This window comes from Heptranchias perlo, chromosome 14 (assembly GCF_035084215.1).
Source record: "Heptranchias perlo isolate sHepPer1 chromosome 14, sHepPer1.hap1, whole genome shotgun sequence".
Lineage (NCBI taxonomy): Eukaryota > Metazoa > Chordata > Chondrichthyes > Hexanchiformes > Hexanchidae > Heptranchias > Heptranchias perlo.
The window spans coordinates 19,518,722-19,537,384 of record NC_090338.1 but is presented as its reverse complement, the minus strand read 5'-3'; the positions used below and the strand labels follow the sequence as shown (position 1 = coordinate 19,537,384).

Here is an 18,663-nt window from a genome sequence, read left to right as displayed (position 1 = left end):
TGGTAAGGCAGGAAAGTGAGGATAAGAATTGTCAAGTCAGTTTGCTTAGATATGAGAAGTCGATGGAACTTGGAGAGGACAGGGATGATGCAATTGTAGGACTTAGTGTGCATTGAAGATGTGGGCTGCAGCATTTTGAATGAGTTGAAGGTTGAGGCAAGGAGGCTGTCTAAGGGAACGTTAGAGAAGTTGAGCCTTGAGGTATCGAAGGAATGGACTAGGATTAAGATGGGATGGAGATGGGCAATGCTGGAAATACAGAAGAAAACACTCTTGGTAATGGAGCAAATGTAGGGGGAGAAGCTAAGCTTGTGGATTGAGCAACAGACAAAGGTTCTGCATCTCCTGACTCAGCATGTGGTAGCGGATAGGAGGCTGAAGGAGTCAAAGCCAGAGGCATGCAGGTTCTGGCAGGAGCTAAAAGGGATGGTTTCGGTTTTATTAACAAGGCAGAAGAACATGAGGCAGTAGGTCTGTCAAGTAAAGAGGAGGCGGCAGGCTTCAATCAACCATCTGGGTGTATTGAATACCCCTGCTATATCTCTTGAATTTCTTGTAAAAGATCTGTACTCATTAGAATTGTCATATAATCCTAAAAAGTGAGAGATTTCAGTACGCCCAACACTGTTTCTATTTTCCTTCCTTTTGTATTGTGCTTTAAAACTGTTGGTGAGAAGCATTCTGGAAGCAGATATTTGTAGAATTCTCCCATCCATAGTAGTGACGTTGTGAATGGAGAGAGTGAGTTTTACATATGAGCTCGCTCTTTTTCAGGTACACTATTTATTCTCCAAAAGATGGGCAACCCTGCATGGATCATGACCGACAGACTGGAGAGGTAAGAATGTTAGCAGGCGATAGCTATCCAATCAGAAAATACTTCACTATCCACTTATTCTGATTCAAAAAATAGTTTATCACTATCCACCTATTTCATTGCCTTTCAAATTTCTACCATAACCTATGGCTCACTAAGCAATACTGTGGAAAGTCCATTAGTAAATAATTTTTTAAAAATGTAATCATTTCAGTCTTTAGTCACAATCGTATTTAAAAAAAAATAGTTGCTGATTTCATTAAAAATGTGCAAGTCTCTAGGGAACCAAAACTAGTTTCTACTTGCCCTTTAGATTTTACAGGACACAACATTAAAGTTCAATCATGTATTTATTTGAACTTTTATTTACGTTAAGGAGTCTCAGGCTGCTGCTAATAAATATTTTCTAGTGAAGGTTTACTCGAGTAGAGCTGAATAAAATGTTTGTCTGATGTACAGGAATGTACATTGTTCGCACATTTTCTTCTCTCTCTCTCTACATTAAATGTTTTCACATGATGTTGACAGTTGGGGGAAATCTGATTAGGATCTGAGACCATTCTGATCACAGTTATTAAATGGCACCTGAGTTGTGGTGAACCTGACTGCTGGAAAACTAAAACATTACTGTGCTGCTATTGATATAAATGGAGAAAAGGAAGAATCCGTGAACATGTGAGAGCAGTTGCTGGCTCAGACAGCTGGAAGTTCCTATTTTATCTTGGAACAGATAGCTTCAGATTTTTTGCGTCTAGATGTTTTCCTTGGGTTCAGTGTCACAGACTACTCCTGTAAGCGAGCCCTCAATTTATGTGACCAGACAGTGCCTTTACTTGCACAATATCTAGGTAACTCTATTGAGTGCCGGATAACAAAAGACGGTCCTTATCACTATTTCAGTTTGCATTTGCAACCATCTTCAGCCAGAAGTGCTGAGTGAATGATCCATCTCGGCCTCCTCCCGATATCCCCACCATCACATAAGCCAGTCTTCAGCCAATTCGATTCACTCCATGTGATATCAAGAAACAGCTGAGTGCACTGAATACAGCAAAGGCTATGGGCCCTGACAACATCCCGGCTGTAGTGCTGAAGACTTGTGCTCCAGAACTAGCTGCGCCTCTAGCCAAACTGTTCCAGTACAGCTACAATACTGGCATCTACCCGACAATGTGGAAAATTGCCCGGGTATGTCCTGTCCACAAAAAGCAGGACAAATCCAATCCGCCCAATTACTGCCCCATCAGTCTACTCTCAATCATCAGCAAAGTGATGGAAGGTGTCGTCAACAGTGCTATCAAGCGGCACTTGCTCACCGATAACCTGCTCACTGATGCTCAGTTTGTGTTCCGCCAGGACCACTTGGCTCCAGACCTCATTACAGCCTTGGTCCAAACATGGACAAAAGCTGAATTCCAGAGGTGAGGTGAGAGTGACTGCCCTTGACATCAAGGCAACATTTGACCGAGTGTGGCACCAAGGAGCCCTAGTAAAATTGAGGTCAATGGGAATCGGGGAAAACTCTCCAGTGGCTGGAGTCATACCTAGCACAAAGGAAGATGGTAATGGTTGTTGGAGGCCAATCATCTCAGCCCCAGGACATTGCTGCAGGAGTTCCTCAGGGCAGTGTCCTAGGCTCAACCATCTTCAGCTGCTTCATCAATGACCTTCCCTCCATCATAAGGTCAGAAATGGGGATATTCGCTGATGATTGCACAGTGTTCAGTTCCATTCGCAACCCCTCAGATAATGAAGCAGTCCATGCCCACATGCAGCAAGACCTGGGCAACATCCACGCTTGGGCTGATAAGTGACAAGTAACATTCGTGCCAGACAAGTGCCAGGCAATGACCATCTCCAACAAGAGAGAGTCTAACCACCTCCCCTTGACATTCAATGGCATTCATATCGCAAGAATCCCCCACCATTAACATCCTGGGGGTCACAATTGACCAGAAACTTAACTGGACCAGCGACATAAATACTGTGGCTACAAGAGCAGGTCAGAGGCTGGGTATTCTGTGGTGAGTGACTCACCTCCTGACTCCCCAAAGCCTCTCCACCATCTACAAGGCACAAGTCATGAGTGTGATGGAATACTCTCCACTTGCCTGGATGAGTGCAGCTCCAACAACACTCAAGTAGCTTGACATCATCCAGGACAAAGCAGCCCGTTTGATTGGCACCCCATCCACCACCCTAAACATTCACTCCCTTCACCACCGGCGCACTGTGGCTGCAGTGTGCACCATCCACAGGATGCACTCCAGCAACTCGCCAACTTCTTCGACAGCACCTCCCAAACCTGTAACCTCTACTATCTAGAAGGACAAGGGCAGCAGGCACATGGGAACAACACCACCTGCACGTTCCCCTCCAAGTCACACACCATCCCGACTTGGAAATATATCGCCGTTCCTTCATCGTCACTGGGTCAAATCCTGGAACTCCCTTCCTAACAGCACAGTGGAAGAACCTTCACCACACTGACTGCAGCGGTTCAAAAAGGCGGCTCACCACCACCTTCTCAAGGGCAATTAGGGATGGGCAATAAATGCTGGCCTTGCCAGCGACACCCACATCCTATGAACGAATAAAGTTACTGGATATATTGTGTACCACTCAACTTATGTGTAAGTGTAAGAGTAAATGTTATCAAACTATGGCTTAGGCTATAAACTACTAGAGTGACTTATTGAACAGTAAACAGATAAATGACCAGTAGTAAAACTGTAAATCTATTCAGTAATTATATACTTTAGGTCCTAGGAATATAGAAAACAACAAGGTCTCTTCCGCACTAACGCTAAATACAAAATTGAACCATGAAACAAGGTTCTTTTACGTGGTAGTTGGCTGTTCACCCACTATGGAATTCCTTCCCCTTGTATGATGGTTTCAGAATGACTCCTAAGTTGGCAAAGGCTGCACATCAGGCAGATGTTGCCTACAAAGCTGTCCATCTAATCAACTACAATGAATCATGGTCCAGTTCCCTAGGACAAAAAGAATTCAAAACGGTGTTTATTCACATGTATACAGCTGTCACTTACATTATGATTCAAAGACATCTCCCAGCCTGTCTGTCTTCTACTGAAATGAAGGGTCAGGAAATGCTTCTTGAGAACAGTTCCTTTAAAATTGCCTTTTGCATACATAACCGTAATGTGTATTCTCTGCAGCTAGAAGTAACTTGTATTTAAAGTGATCGCCAGTCTTCTACAACAAGATATAAAAATATATTGACTAGCTTATTAAAAATGTGACTGAATCTCTATTCTTCACCAAAAGCAATTGCTTCAAATATCTTGTTATCCTATTATGAGCCTGCCTACCATCTCCTTAAGAAACTTTGCTAAGTTTGGATTAGTAGATGCCATTAGAATTCATACAAGTGTGAAATGGTGTAACTGGTGTACCTCTTCCTTCCCAAGCGTAACTGCCGCAGTGAGACTTGGTCAACGTTTGAAATAAACCCAACAATCTATGCATCCCTTGAACTGTATTTTTTTTGCCTCATCTTTTGTGTGGTTTTGTTACAGGGTGTGGGTCCTCAGGAATATACATTAATCAAAATGAAGATCCTTGAGCCTTATCCAGAAAAACTAAGGTAGAGTCTTCACTTGTGAATTAACCAATAACAATGTGCCTCATCAGACTCTGGGAACTCAAGTCCATGTCTCAGGAACCAAGCTGCTGCTATTGGACTTGATTGTAATAGCAATAAATAATGTACCGTTCACACAATACATATGAATTTGTTTGAAGCAAATTGGCAAGGGAGGATAAAATCAGGATGAAGCACGTGGGCAGCTATAGAATGCCACTGACAAATACAGGAGAGCAAGTCTCCAGCTCATTGCCTTTTCAACCAAAGAAGGTGCATGTCATAGGAAGAGTTGGGAGGGGTTTAATTTTTTTTTAATGATGATAAGCTATCAAGACATTAGTCACTGTCCTTAAGTACAGGACCTGTAGTAGATATTGGAGAACAGTCGGTGTTGCTTATTACAAAAGCAGTAGGTTTATGCAGTGCTGAATATCTGCCAATAGATGGGATTAATTTATTTATTAACACCATCTTTGCAGCAAGGTAATATAAATGGATTACATAAATTGTGGTCCATAATGGCCTACAGGTCTTCATTTACAGAGTTCCCAAGCGAATTCAGTGGAGTCTCACATATGCAAACTTTTATGGGATTACGCCATTTTGCCTTTGTATACTCTGGGCACTAGGAAAAATTGAGAATTATTCCTGAAAATGTTTCTTTGTTTGACTGAGTGTTGCTGTTACAGGCATAATATTATTACAGCATGGGACAAATATTGACTTAAGTATTTGTGAATCCCACCGGAATGTAGTTGTGTGTTTGTGTGTACATTTTCAAGATCGTGGTAGTTAAAGAGCACTGTATGAAATTCATCTGAAATCTAGAGTTGTAGGATAAAGAATGGGCGGAGTGCAGCTTTATACATGGACAAAGAGTTAGCTTTAGTTAGGATCCACCGTAATTAGTCTTGTTTTTTTTTCTTACAGTGTCCTTAAAGGACGAAACCTCTTTCTGGTGGCTGCTACTCTGAGGCCAGAGACCATGTTTGGACAAACTAACTGCTGGATTCGTCCTGACATGAAGTATATTGCCTTTGAATCAATGAACGGAGACTTTTTCATCTGTACTCAACGAGCAGCAAGGAACATGTCCTTCCAGGGATTTACCAGAGAGAATGGAGAAGTGCCTCTGGTGATGAAGCTTATCGGAGAGGTAAATGCTTCTTAAGTATCAGTGGCTGTATGGGCCTCTGGACTATATGTCACCTTCTAGATGAGCACCATGTGATCTTGGCAAAAACAGTAAGGGAAGAAGGGATGTGTTTATTTCATATTCTGTGTTTTTTCAATTTATGAATTATTTTTAAATTTCTCTCTAGGACATCCTTGGTGCACCACTGAGTGCTCCCATGACATCCTACAAGATTATCTATGCCCTCCCTATGCTCACCATCAAAGAAGACAAAGGTATTCCATGTCTTGTGCCTGTAGTTGGTCTGCAAAAGCAGTTCAGTTCTTAAGTGTAGGTTTAAGCAAGAGGAGTAATTGAAAAGGTTTGCCTTTTTGTTCAAATGCAATTTTTTAACCTATTCAACAGGCACTGGCATAGTCACCAGTGTTCCTTCTGATGCTCCAGATGATATTGCAGCTCTCCGGGACCTCAAGAAAAAGAAGGTACAGGTTCAATATTTCTTTCTTTTTGGTCAATTTTCTTTCCTCCTATGCTGAAGGCATTTACTGCTTGCTAGGTCGCAGTTCCATGGGCACTGTATAACCTCAGCCTGTGCCATTATTTATATGCAGAGCTTTCAAAAATCCATGGAAATTCAAGTGACTATTTTGTGACAGTCCTTTGAATCTCTGCAACTAAATGCAGTCTACGTTCATCTAGATGGTGAGAGTTTGGGGTAATGCAGTAAGGAGTACTTGAACGTTGTTATTGTGGCCTGAGTAAAGATAACCATGGTCTGCGATTCGATTTGTGTGCTGTACTTGGAATGCTGGGAGTGAATCTCGAGAGGGAATCTGCACTTTCAGAGAAATATTTGTGCATTCGGCATTCTAATGGTCCTGTTCATTTGGTTGGCCTTAAGTGAGTTGTTGGCAAATTATTGCACTGCAGTTTTTCAGAGGGGGAAGAGATCAGATTTGAGAGCTGAAGCTGATCCCATCCTCACTGACACTCATGAACTTTTCGCAGGAGTAACTAAATACTGATCAGGACTGGGAATCCTGACTGATATTTTCCCTTCCGTAACGGTACGGTAGCATAGTGGTTATGTTGCTGGGTTAGTAATCCAGAGGCCAGGACTAATAATCCAGAGAATGTAAATTTAAATTCCACCATGGCAGTTTGAGAATTTGAATTCAGTTTTTATTTTTAAAAATAAAAGGAAATAAAAGGCTGGTACCAGTAAAAGTGACCGTAATGCTGTGGGATTGTTGTAGAAACCCAACTGGTTCACTAATGTCTTTTGGGAAAGGAAACCTGCTGTCCTTACACAGTCTGGCCTATATGTGACTCCAACATTGAGATTTTTGATCAGGTAGTTGGCATGCTTTATGTTGTTTGAAGTGTAGGACCACTGTTTTGTGTGGATGCCTTGGCCTGTCTGACAAGTACTGTACACATGGCATCCAAAATGGTGGCACCTTAGTATCCTGATTTTTGAAAGAATAAAAACACTTTTGTCGTTTCTTTAGGCACTGAGGGAGAAGTATGGAATTACTGATGAAATGGTCCTACCCTTTGAACCAGTGAGTATGCTTAGACTGAACTGGATGCACAAAACATTTCAGGCATGAATGAAAACTGTCTTTCTTCACACTGGTTTTTAGTTATTACGACAGTGGTATTTACATTACCCACCGTAATGATAGGAAATATCCCCAAACCCCAGCAGATAGTTGAGCAAACCCCATACTTAGTCTGACTTACCAAAGTTTTAACTTCTGATTAGTCTAGTTTGATTACCTAAACAAGTTCCCATCGTGTGCAGGTATAATTCATGTTTTTCTATTTTAAAAATAAGATCCATTCTTGGAAAAGTTAAAAATAAGCTTGACTCGTGCTCCTCTCCCAGACCTAACCTCTCCGAGACCTGAAGCCATGACTTCCACTGGTCGTCTCACCCAAAACTAAATTATACCATAAATTGGGCATCCAGATAACTACTTGTCCTGCTGGATCAAAAACACAGTCTGAAAATCAATTAAAACACTCGTGCCCCAATATTTACAGGGAGGTGGGGAGGGAGCGGGGGCAACTGTTAGCTATCGGGAAATACAGGAAAAACGAAGGTCCTGCTGAATTTAAAGGCAGGGCCTCATTAGAATTTTTGTATTCAGTTTCCTGCAGCCGGCCAGATTGAGAGGCAAGCTGGCTGCCTTGCAAGAAAGCCTGCTGTACAAGGCCACAGCCGGGGAACAGGGGTGAAAGAGAGAGAGAGAGAGAGAGCGAGCGAGCGAGGTCGGAGAAGGGGGAAGAGAGCGAGCGAGGTCGGAGAAGGGGGAAGAGAGCGAGCGAGGTCGGAGAAGGGGGAAGAGAGCGAGCGAGGTCGGAGAAGGGGGAAGAGAGCGAGCGAGGTCGGAGAAGGGGGAAGAGAGCGAGCGAGGTCGGAGGTGGGGGGAACAGATCGAGCGAGGTCGGAGGTGGGGGGGGGAAGAGATCGAGCGAGGTCGGAGGAGGGGGGAAGAGATCGAGCGAGGTCGGAGGAGGGGGGAAGAGATCGAGCGAGATCGGAGTGGGGGGGGAAGAGATCGAGCGAGATCGGAGGGGGCAGGGGGAAGAGATCGAGCGAGATCGGAGGGGGGGGAAGAGATCGAGCGAGATCGGAGGGGGGGGAAGAGATCGAGCGAGATCGGAGGCGGGGGGGAAGAGATCGAGCGAGATCGGAGGCGGGGGGGGAAGAGATCGAGCGAGATCGGAGGCGGGGGGGGAAGAGATCGAGCGAGATCGGAGGCGGGGGGGGGAAGAGATCGAGCGAGATCGGAGGCGGGGGGGGGAAGAGATCGAGCGAGATCGGAGGCGGGGGGGGGAAGAGATCGAGCGAGATCGGAGGCGGGGGGGAAGAGATCGAGCGAGATCGGAGGCGGGGGGGAAGAGATCGAGCGAGATCGGAGAGGGGGGGAAGAGAGCGAGATCGGAGGTGGGGGGGAAGAGAGCGAGATCGGAGGGGGGGGAAGAGAGCGAGATCGGAGGGGGGGGAAGAGAACGAGATCGGAGGGGGGGGAAGAGAGCGAGATCGGAGGGTGGGGGGAAGAGAGCGAGATCGGAGGGTGGGGGGAAGAGAGCGAGATCGGAGGGTGGGGGGAAGAGAGCGAGATCGGAGGGGGGGGGGAAGAGAGCGAGATCGGAGGGTGGGGGGAAGAGAGCGAGATCGGAGGGGGGGGAAGAGAGCGAGATCGGAGGGGGGGGAAGAGAGCGAGATCGGAAGGGGGGGTGAAGAGAGCGAGATCGGAGGGTGGGGGGAAGAGAGCGAGATCGGAGGGTGGGGGGAAGAGAGCGAGATCGGAGGGTGGGGGGAAGAGAGCGAGATCGGAGGGGGGGGGGAAGAGAGCGAGATCGGAGGGTGGGGGGAAGAGAGCGAGATCGGAGGGTGGGGGGAAGAGAGCGAGATCGGAGGGGGGGGGAAGAGAGCGAGATCGGAGGGGGGGGGAAGAGAGCGAGATCGGACGTGGGGCGAAGAGATCGAGCGAGATCGGAGGGGGGGGGAAGAGATCGAGCGAGATCGGAGGGAAGAGATCGAGCGAGATCGGGGGGGGCGGGGGGAAGAGATCGAGCGAGATCGGAGTGGGGGGGGGGGAAGAGAGCGAGCGATTGCACGGGGCTGGGGGAGAGGGAGAGGGAGAGATAGAGGATGAGGAACGAGGAGGGAGAGATCTCCAGGGGAAGGAGGCGAACTAGGAGGGTGGGATCGTGTGGGGGGGGGGGTGTGGAGAGGGAGAGATTGGGTGGGAGAAGAGAGATCCCGGTGGGGGTGGGGGGTGATCGCGGGGAGTCAGCAGATCATGGAGGGGGTGGGAGTGGTGAAGGGACCTGGAGTTCGCAACAGATTTGTTTGGGGGACCCAGGGGAAAGCACTCCTGCTCATCCTGGCCCACAAGCAGTGCTGGAAAAGCAGTTACCTGCTGAATTCGGCAGTTCTCTTTCCCCCCCCCCCACCCCTTTAGCTGGCGGATTTTCCGAGGCTCAGGAAACCTGGCCTGCAGCCGTTAAATCCAAATAGCTGCTACCTAGCACAAGGGAAGATGGTAGTGGTTGTTGGAGGCCAATCATCTCAGCCCCGGGACATTGCTGCGGGAGTTCCTCAGGGCAGTGTCCTAGGCCCAACCATCTTCAGCTGCTTCATCAATGAACTTCCCTCCATCATAAGGTCAGAAATGGGGATGTTCGCTGATGATTGCACAGTGTTCAGCTCAACACCATCCAGGACAAAACAGTCCACTCGATTGGCACCCCATCCATCACCCTAAACATTCACTCCCTCCACCACCAGCGCACAGTGGCTGCAGTGTGTACCATCCACAGGATGCACTGTAGCAACTCGCCAAGGCTTCTTCGACAGCACCTCCCAAACCCGCGACCTCTACCACCTAGAAGGACAAGGGCAGTAGGCACATGGGAACAACACCACCTGCACGTTCCCCTCCAAGTCACACACCATCCTGACTTGGAAATATATCACCGTTCCTTCATCGTCGCTGGGTCAAAATCCTGGAACTCCCTAACTTAACAGCACTGTGGGAGAACCTTCACCACACGGACTGCAGCGGTTCAAGGAGGCAGCTCACCACCACCTTCTCAAGGGCAATTAGGGATGGACAATAAGTGCTGGCCTTGCCAGCAACGCCCAAATCCCAGGAACGAATAAAAAAAATGGCTGCTAAAATCTGATGCACGCAGCCTCGTTAACATGTTATAATTACCAACCCGACACTCGAGAGCAGGTTACTCAACCGACCCCAATCCACCCCAGTTAAACCGGAAGTAGATGCGGCCGCGGCGGGTTCGGGTCGGGTTTCAGATTTTTAACTATTTAACCTGCCCTTTTTTTCCCTCTCCCCACCATGTCCTGGGGGGGTTAAAATTCCCTCCTCAGTTTCACTATAACTAATTTATGTAAAACTGGGAATTGTTTCCACAAAGTTCTGAGATAATCGTGAGCATGGATGATGAGAGCGTAGATAATCAAGGTTCTGCTGTAACGGGGAATTTCTCTTTTGTGAAAACCGATGAAACTGAGCAATAAATACATCCTATTTTCCTTCACTTCTCATCTTACGCCCGGTCCAATTTTTTTCAAACATAATTTTGAAAAGATTGGTTATGCTGACATTGTTTCAGGTGGTCATAACAGTAAGGTTTAATACTTCTGCTTCCTCAGAGGTGAGAAACTTTTTTTCATGGTAGACAGTCCAGGATTTGAGCAAATCTTTCGGCCGGCACGGACACGATGGGCCGAATGACCGACTACTGTGCCGTAGCTTTCTATGATTCTATGAAATCAAAACATTCAGCTCCTTGGGTATTTAACAGGGCTTCACCCAGCATTGTGATGTTGAAGTGACTAAGCCTGTCACTAGAGGTCCTCATGAGCTTTGAAACAGCAGGGGCTCAATTTTCAAACGGAGCCGCGGTGGGGGGCGTCAATTTGAGGACGGGAAACCCATTAGTACGGGTTTCCTGGACGTCCTTACGATTTTGACATAAGGACGTCTTTTATTTTTTTTTGTCGGTTTCCCGTCCGACTGACCGGTTGATTGACAGGCTGGTCTCAGTCGGATGGGAGACCAGCCAAGGAGAGGATATCTTCAGGTAAGTCATTAAGTCTTTGTTTGCATGCATGGAGTGGGGGGGGGGGGGAGCATGGGTGGGCACGGGGGTCACGAGTCATGGGGGATGGGATCGGGGTCATCGCGGGGGTCCACTATTGTTGAGGGTTGGGGGTCGCTTGATCGAGGTCGGGGGTCAGAGGGGGAGGATCGGGGTCGGGGGTCCACGATCAGTGTTGGGGGGGTCCACGATCGGGGCGGGGTCGCTGCAAGTAGGCTTGTTGGGCCTGGGGGAAGCACTTCTGCTCTTCTGGGCCCACAAGCCATGCCTTTCTAGGCACTTACCTGTTATTCTCGGGCCTTCTCACCTCCTTTCACGAGGCGTAAAACAGATAGCTTGGGAATCCTGGAGTTGAAATAGGGAATTAGTTAAAAATGAAGGCCTGAAGCCGCCTTGTTGGATTTTAAGGCTCGACCCGCCTCCTGAGAGCGGGTTGGGCCGCCTGCCCCCGTGAAAACTGGAAATGGGCGGGTTGGGGGTGGGTCTGAAATGGTGGCAATTTTCAATGCCCCCCACACCCAACCCACGCTTTTTTACTTTGAAAATCGAGGGTCTATGGCAGAAAAGAGAAATGCGATTCTCTTCGTTATTGTGTTGATGAGTTGGCTTCGAAAGTATTAAAGCTTCACTGGTAACTTTTAATTGCATGCTTTCTGTGCTGCTTGTTTGGTAGATTCCTATCATTGAAATTCCTGGGTATGGAAACCTCTCCGCACCAACTGTGTGCGACGAACTGAAGATTCAAAGCCAGAACGACCGGGAAAAGCTTGCGGAGGCCAAAGAGCGAGTTTACCTGAAAGGCTTTTATGAGGGAGTGAGTAATGTACTTTAAGCTCTTGTACAGAAAAAGATGATCAAAAAGAAAAATGTAAATTATTTCATTTTATAAATGTACTAGTTGATTTCCCTCGGCATTGCACATGGAGGGTTAAGATCAAGAATAATCATGAGGTGAAGTGAGGTTACAGGGCACGGATAATCGGACCATTGTAATTCAACCTGTATTTTAAAGTAAAACATTCTGTACTTATTTTTGTATTTCTATTATAAATTACTACGTCCACATTTATAATGGAAACTACCCATGTAAACTTGTCACACTGTAATCACACCCTGCAGTGAAGTGTCTGCCTAGATTTAGTGCTTAAGCCCTAAAGTGGAACTTGAACTCACAATTATCTGACTTCAAGGCAAGCCTGTTGCCAATTGGGCCAAGCTGACATTTGGCTGAATATTCACATATCTTTCTTGTGTAGATAATGCTTGTGGATGGGTACAAAGGGAAGAAGGTGCAAGACGTCAAGAAACCAATTCAACAGAAAATGGTAGACAATGTAAGTGTTACTTCTGATTTATTCACTGACGTCTTAAAACAATTGTAAACAATTTTACAACACCAAGTTATAGTCCAACAATTTTATTTGAAATTCACAAGCTTTCGGAGGCTTCCTCCTTCCTCAGGTGAATGTTGTGGAACATTCACACAACATTTCCACAACATTCACCTGAGGAAGGAGGAAGCCTCCGAAAGCTTGTGAATTTCAAATAAAATTGTTGGACTATAACTTGGTGTTGTAAAATTGTTTACAATTGTCAACCCCAGTCCATCACCGGCATCTCCACATCATGTTTTAAAACAACACAGTGCAAGTTAGAAATTCTGATTAAAACATTAAAATGTTATGACTTGTGGACAACTTGTTGCATTGTATTGCTATGCTGTACCACATGCTGAGATATCGGGTTAAACTACTAGCTGTGTTTGGCTTTCATGCTTGAGCTTCCTCTTTGATTAGGTATGAATGGAATAAAGCATGCCAATTGGTAATGGCCTATACCTTGGTCACTATTTACATTCTTCACTTGCTGACTGCATAGTGGCATTGATGGAAGCCATGGAGATGTCCACCATTTTCATAGCTGCCGGGGTCAAGGGTCAAGGAGGTACAAGGGAAGAAAAGTGGACTAAAATTAACAGAGACATATTACACCAGAGTATCTCAACTAAAAACAAAGTTCTAATAACTGCGTCCTAGGGAGAAGCTATGATCTACATGGAACCTGAGAAGCAAGTTATATCCAGGTCTGCTGATGAATGTGTTGTAGCGCTGTGTGACCAGTGGTGAGTTTTATTTTCAATTTTCTAACTCTTTCCGCCCCACCACCCCAGACAAAGTTGGGTGAGTCCACATATGACTGCAGCCCTTCGATACGTCATTAAGTAGCCATTCTTGTGTGCTGTTTAATGATGGAGGGTCCGGGGAGTATTCAACCTTAGGGGCCGTTCACAGATATATTTACAGGGAGGCGGCAGGATGGGGAGGGGGGGGTTGTAGTGGGCAGGAAATGTGGGTAACGTGGAATTACTACCAAATTTGACCGCGTTGTAATTTTTTTTTCTTCGTTTCCCGGCTGGCAGCCAGATTGACGGAAAGGCCTGTGGCCGGGGTGCGGAGAGAATGGAGGGGGAGATTGCGGGGAGGCTTCGGATCGCGTGGCGGCCTGAAGATCGGGGTTTGGGGGGGTTTGGATTGCAGGGCTGGGTTTCGGATTGCAGGGGGGGTCGGCAGATCACGGGAGGGAGGCCGATCGCAGCAGGTTAGCTTGGGGGGCCGGGGGGAAGCACTCCTGCTCCTCCTGGCCCACAGGCATTGCTGGGAAAGAACTTAGCTGCTGGATCCAGCCGCTCTCGCCTCCCTTTAGCTGCTGGGTTTCCCGAGCTCTGGGAAACCCGGCCCGCCACCTTTAAATAGAAAAGTCTGTTAAAATCTGAGGTACGCAGCCTCATTAACATATTTAAATTACTGACCCGTTTCTCGAGAGCAGATTACTCGCCCACCCCGATTAAACCGGAAGTAAGCGCGTTCGCAGCTGGTTGGAGTCAGCATTCAGATATTTCAGAATTTAATCACCCACCCTGTCCCTCTCCCGCCCTTCCCGGGGCTAAAATTCCTCCATATTTCTCTCCGTAACCCAGCATTTGCTTGAGCACTTTTCAGTAGGAGTCATTGGGTAGTGATCAGGAATCATTTTCTCATCTCTGCTTCCAAATAACAAATTGACTTTTATGTTCTCTATTGAACATTGTGCACTTCACAACTGATAAATTAAGTATTGGGCATTTGGGCTCACAAAAATAAGTACAGATGAGGGAGACCATTCAGTCCATCTCACACTTTAATAGTATATTACAGCACAGAAGGAGGCCGTTTGGCCCATTGTGCCTGTGCTGGTTCTTTGAAAGAGCTATTGAATTAGTCCCACTCCCCTCCTTTTTTCCCCATAGCTCTTACAGCCTCATAGGCCACACAGAGGGGCCTGACCGATCGCTCTTACAGCTTCATAGGCCACACAGTGGGGTCTGACCAATCGCCCTTACAGCCTCATAGGGCACACAGAGGGGCCTGTCCAATTGCTCTTACAGCCTCATAGGCCACACAGAGGAGCCTGTCTGATCGCCCTTACAGCCTCATAGGCCACACAGAGGAGCCTGTCTGATCGCCCTTACAGCCTCATAGGGCACACAGAGGGGCCTGCCCAATTGCTCTTACAGCCTCATAGGCCTTACAGAGGGGGCTGTGCGATCACTCTTACAGCCTCATAGGCCTTACAGAGGCTCCTGGAGCAGCACCAACCGTACATTTTCCAGAGCAGCTCAAAGGTCACTTTCTGAGGCCTGACATGGCGGGTTTCTGGCGCCGGTTCTGCTCGACTGCTTTGCAAAAGTCGGGGAGCCCTCCTCCGACAAGCAATTAGCCTTGGGGCTGGAAAGTCGACCGGGCCCAGAGAAGCATCTCTGTGAAGTCCTGGCCTGTCGGAGATGCCCCCTATTTGAAGTAACTGAACCCAGGTCTCTAGCCGTACGTTTACACCCCTACCTGTTTCTGTGTACTGGCTAGGATGTGGCACTGATAGTAATCCTGAGATTATTACCTTTTGAGGCCCTGTTCCTTAAATCAATTTCTCAACTTATTTTGTAGATCTTTTTTTCCTTCTTGTCATTGGTTCTGACATGAACCACAACTTTTGTCTGCCTCCCTTCCTCCTCCCAACAGTTTGTGCCCCCCTTACCCTGGTTCCTAGAGGGGAAACACAATTTGGGAGTTATGGCTACAGTTGCTCCTCTCACTATTGAATCTCCCACCGCCACTGCAGTCCGAGGAGGGGAGGGGAGGGGGGCCTCCTTGGGCAACCACTTTTTCCATGATATTGGTCATGGCTTCCCTCTGCTGAGATGCCATCTTTGGAACAAGTATTCAATGTTGAAAACTTGTTTGCCAAAGAGCAAAGTGCTCGGGGACCCCTGCACTTCATCCCTACTTTCCTTCCCACCTCAATGGATAGTCACTCACTTGTAATCCTTATCCTCAATTACTCTGTCTGTCTGTGGGGTGACTACCTCTTGAATCTTGTGTTCCAGAAACCCCTCCAACCCCCATGAGTGATGGAACGTCTCCTAATGTTCCTCAAACTCAGTGACATTGAGCTTGAGTGAATGCAGCGGGAAACAAGTATGTTTGTCCTGGATGCTCGAACCAACCAGGAACACCCAGGTTCAGCAAGACTCGCATACCATCCCTCCACCAGTTCTCCTCCATAACCAACAAATAGGAGGTAGTTCAGAGCTGTGTCTAATTTCCCCTCCCTGCCTATTGGGAAGTGCCTGACCTCCGATCACTATTTCCCTACCACATCACCGTCGATTTCAGGATCTCTCCGTGTGGGGGAATCCCAGCTGTAAACCCACAGCCCATTCATTTCCTACCATGTATGGAAAGCGAGTTAACCTGAATCACCCAGGCGAGCCTTCAAGAAGCCAGTTACACAGTGGTCTGAAGGCATATTCCCTCAGCTGTGGAATACTGCCGGTTAAGGGAGAGGGGTCTTCAACGCAGAGTAAAATAACTTTCAAAATCCTTTGGGGCAGGGGCCAAAGAAGGAAACAATGTGAAGCACCCAGCAATAGAAGAAAAGCCAAACCTTCTATAGACAGCTACAATTTCTTTCTTCCCATCACATCATCTAACTGCTTCCCAGATATGTTTGTCTCCACTACTCTACTCTGAAGACTACTCCAGATATTAATCACTTTGTGTAAAGAATTGCTTTAATTTTATTTAATTTATCACTTTCTTTTTCAATGTATGTAGGTACCTGGATTATGGTGAAGAAACTTGGAAGAAACAGGCTGTAGGGTGCCTGTCAACACTAGAAACGTACGTGCCATTCAATTAACTTTTGTTTTCCATTCACAACGCCTTTCCCCCTCCCTTTTAAGGCCTCTCCTGGCCCTGCATTGTACTTTGGATAACAGCAATTAGCAGCCTCTACCAATGTAGCTATGTAATCACTGCTACAGCGTGCTTGAGAATAGTTTTCCCTCCCTCAGTCCGTGGAAGTGCCTGGCAGATTTTTTTTTATTCGTTCATGGGATGTGGGCGTCTCTGGCGAGGCCAGCATTTATTGCCCATACCTAATTGCCCTTGAGAAGGTGGTGGTGAGCTGCCGCCTTGAACCGCTGCAGTCCGTGTGGTGAAGGTTCTCCCACAGTGCTGTTAGGAAGGGAGTTCCAGGATTATGACCCAGCGACGATGAAGGAACGGCGATATATTTCCAAGTCGGGATGGTGTGTGACTTGGAGGAGAACGTGCAGGTGTTCCCATGTGCCTGCTGCTCTTGTCCTTCTAGGTGGTAGAGGTCACGGGTTTGGGAGGTGCTGTCGAAGAAGCTTTGGCGAGTTGCTGCAGTGCATCCTGTGAATGGTACACACTGCAGCCACGGGAGTGAAGGTTTAGGGTGGTGGATGGGGTCCCAATCAAGCAGGCTGCTTTGTCCTGGATGGTGTCGAGCTTCTTGAGTGTTGTTGGAGCTGCACTCATCCAGGCAAATGGAGAGTATTCTATCACACTCCTGACTTGTGCCTTGTAGATGGTGGAAAGGCTTTGGGGAGTCGGGAGGTGAGTCACTCGCCGCAGAATACCCAGCCTCTGACCTGCTCTTGTAGCCACAGTATTTATATGGCTGGTCCAGTTAAGTTTCTGGTCAATGGTGACCCCCAGGATGTTGATGGTGGGGGATTCAGCAATGGTAATGCCGTTGAATGTCAAGGGGAGGTGGTTAGACTCTCTCTTGTTGGAGATGGTCATTGCCTGGCACTTGCCTGACACGAATGTTACTTGCCACTTATGAGCCCAAGCCTGGATGTTGTCCAGGTCTTGCTGCATGCGGGCTCGGACTGCTTCATTATTTGAGGGGTTGCGAATGGAACTGAACACTGTGCAATCATCAGCGAACATCCCCATTTCTGACCTTATGATGGAGGGAAGGTCATTGATGAAGCAGCTGAAGATGGTTGGGCCTAGGACACTGCCCTGAGGATCTCCTACAGCAGTGTCCTGGGGCTGAGATGATTGGCCTCCAACAACCACTACCATCTTGTGCTAGGTATGACTCCAGCCACTGGAGAGATTTCCCCCGATTCCCATTGACTTCAATTTTACTAGGGTTCCTTGGTGCCATACTCGGTCAAATGCTGCCTTGATGTCAAGGGCAGTCACTCTCACCTCACCTCTAGAATTCAGCTCTGGCTGATTCACATTACTTCTGATGGAAGTGGGATGAAAATGCTTCATGTAGAAGATCATCACCTGGAATCCAGGTTTTCAACTAATCTGTGGCAGGTTCTCAGCTCCATGGTCACAGCCAGTGTTTGATTACATGTCAAGGTCGAAATATGGTTCATCTAGGAAATTCATTTATTTCCCCCCTTCCCCATCAAATTTCAAATATTCTTTTGTTTCCCTAGCCACAAATCAGTTCCTCTGCTAAGAACTGGTATCTGCCAAAGCTGCTGTTGAGACAGCTGAAATGAGTTGCACAAGAGGGTTCCTGGGAGCTAACTTGTTTTATTGAGTTTTCCTCCCTCTCAATGAGATCAGGAACGCACCACATTAGAAAATTGTGGGTGCAAGTCAGCACCTTAACACTGCGTGGCACAGTGCCCTGGCACAGAACACTTGTTCACAAGGGATTTTTTAATTGTCAGCTTTAATATATATATATATATATATATATATATGCATTATTGTGAATTTGCAATGAAAATTGTACTGGATTTAAACTGAGATCATGGAGGTAATTTTAATCACCAAGGATGGGTGGGTGGGAAGTTTTAAAAAAAATGTAAAACCCGACCCCAACTCGCCTCCAACCTGCCCACTTCTGGTTTTAATGGAGGCAGGTCGGGGGCCAGGCGACCAATCCACTCTTGGGAGGTAGATCAGTAATTGAAATCTTTTGAGGCGGCTGCATGCCTTTATTTTTAATCGCTGGCGGCCGGGATTCCCGGGGCATGTGATTCTCACCAGGTAAGAGGAGGAGAGTCGGGCCAATCATCAGGTAAGTGCCTTTATTGTTGCACTGCTTGTAACCCAGGAGGAGCAGGAATGTTTCCTCCAG

The 18,663-nt window shown here is 47.1% G+C and overlaps 1 protein-coding gene across 1 annotated transcript in view; it reads left to right on the top strand.

The window, feature by feature from the left end:
• The window catches only part of lars1b (leucyl-tRNA synthetase 1b), a 78,924-nt gene that overhangs the window by 33,591 nt on the left and 26,670 nt on the right, over positions 1 to 18,663 (top strand). The window contains exons 7-16 of the mRNA XM_067995897.1: positions 775 to 838; positions 4,360 to 4,427; positions 5,358 to 5,583; positions 5,750 to 5,837; positions 5,968 to 6,044; positions 7,074 to 7,127; positions 11,879 to 12,019; positions 12,462 to 12,539; positions 13,242 to 13,327; positions 16,356 to 16,421. Coding sequence (XP_067851998.1) covers positions 775 to 838; positions 4,360 to 4,427; positions 5,358 to 5,583; positions 5,750 to 5,837; positions 5,968 to 6,044; positions 7,074 to 7,127; positions 11,879 to 12,019; positions 12,462 to 12,539; positions 13,242 to 13,327; positions 16,356 to 16,421 — 948 coding nt within the window. The remainder of the gene's footprint in view (positions 1 to 774; positions 839 to 4,359; positions 4,428 to 5,357; positions 5,584 to 5,749; positions 5,838 to 5,967; positions 6,045 to 7,073; positions 7,128 to 11,878; positions 12,020 to 12,461; positions 12,540 to 13,241; positions 13,328 to 16,355; positions 16,422 to 18,663) is intronic.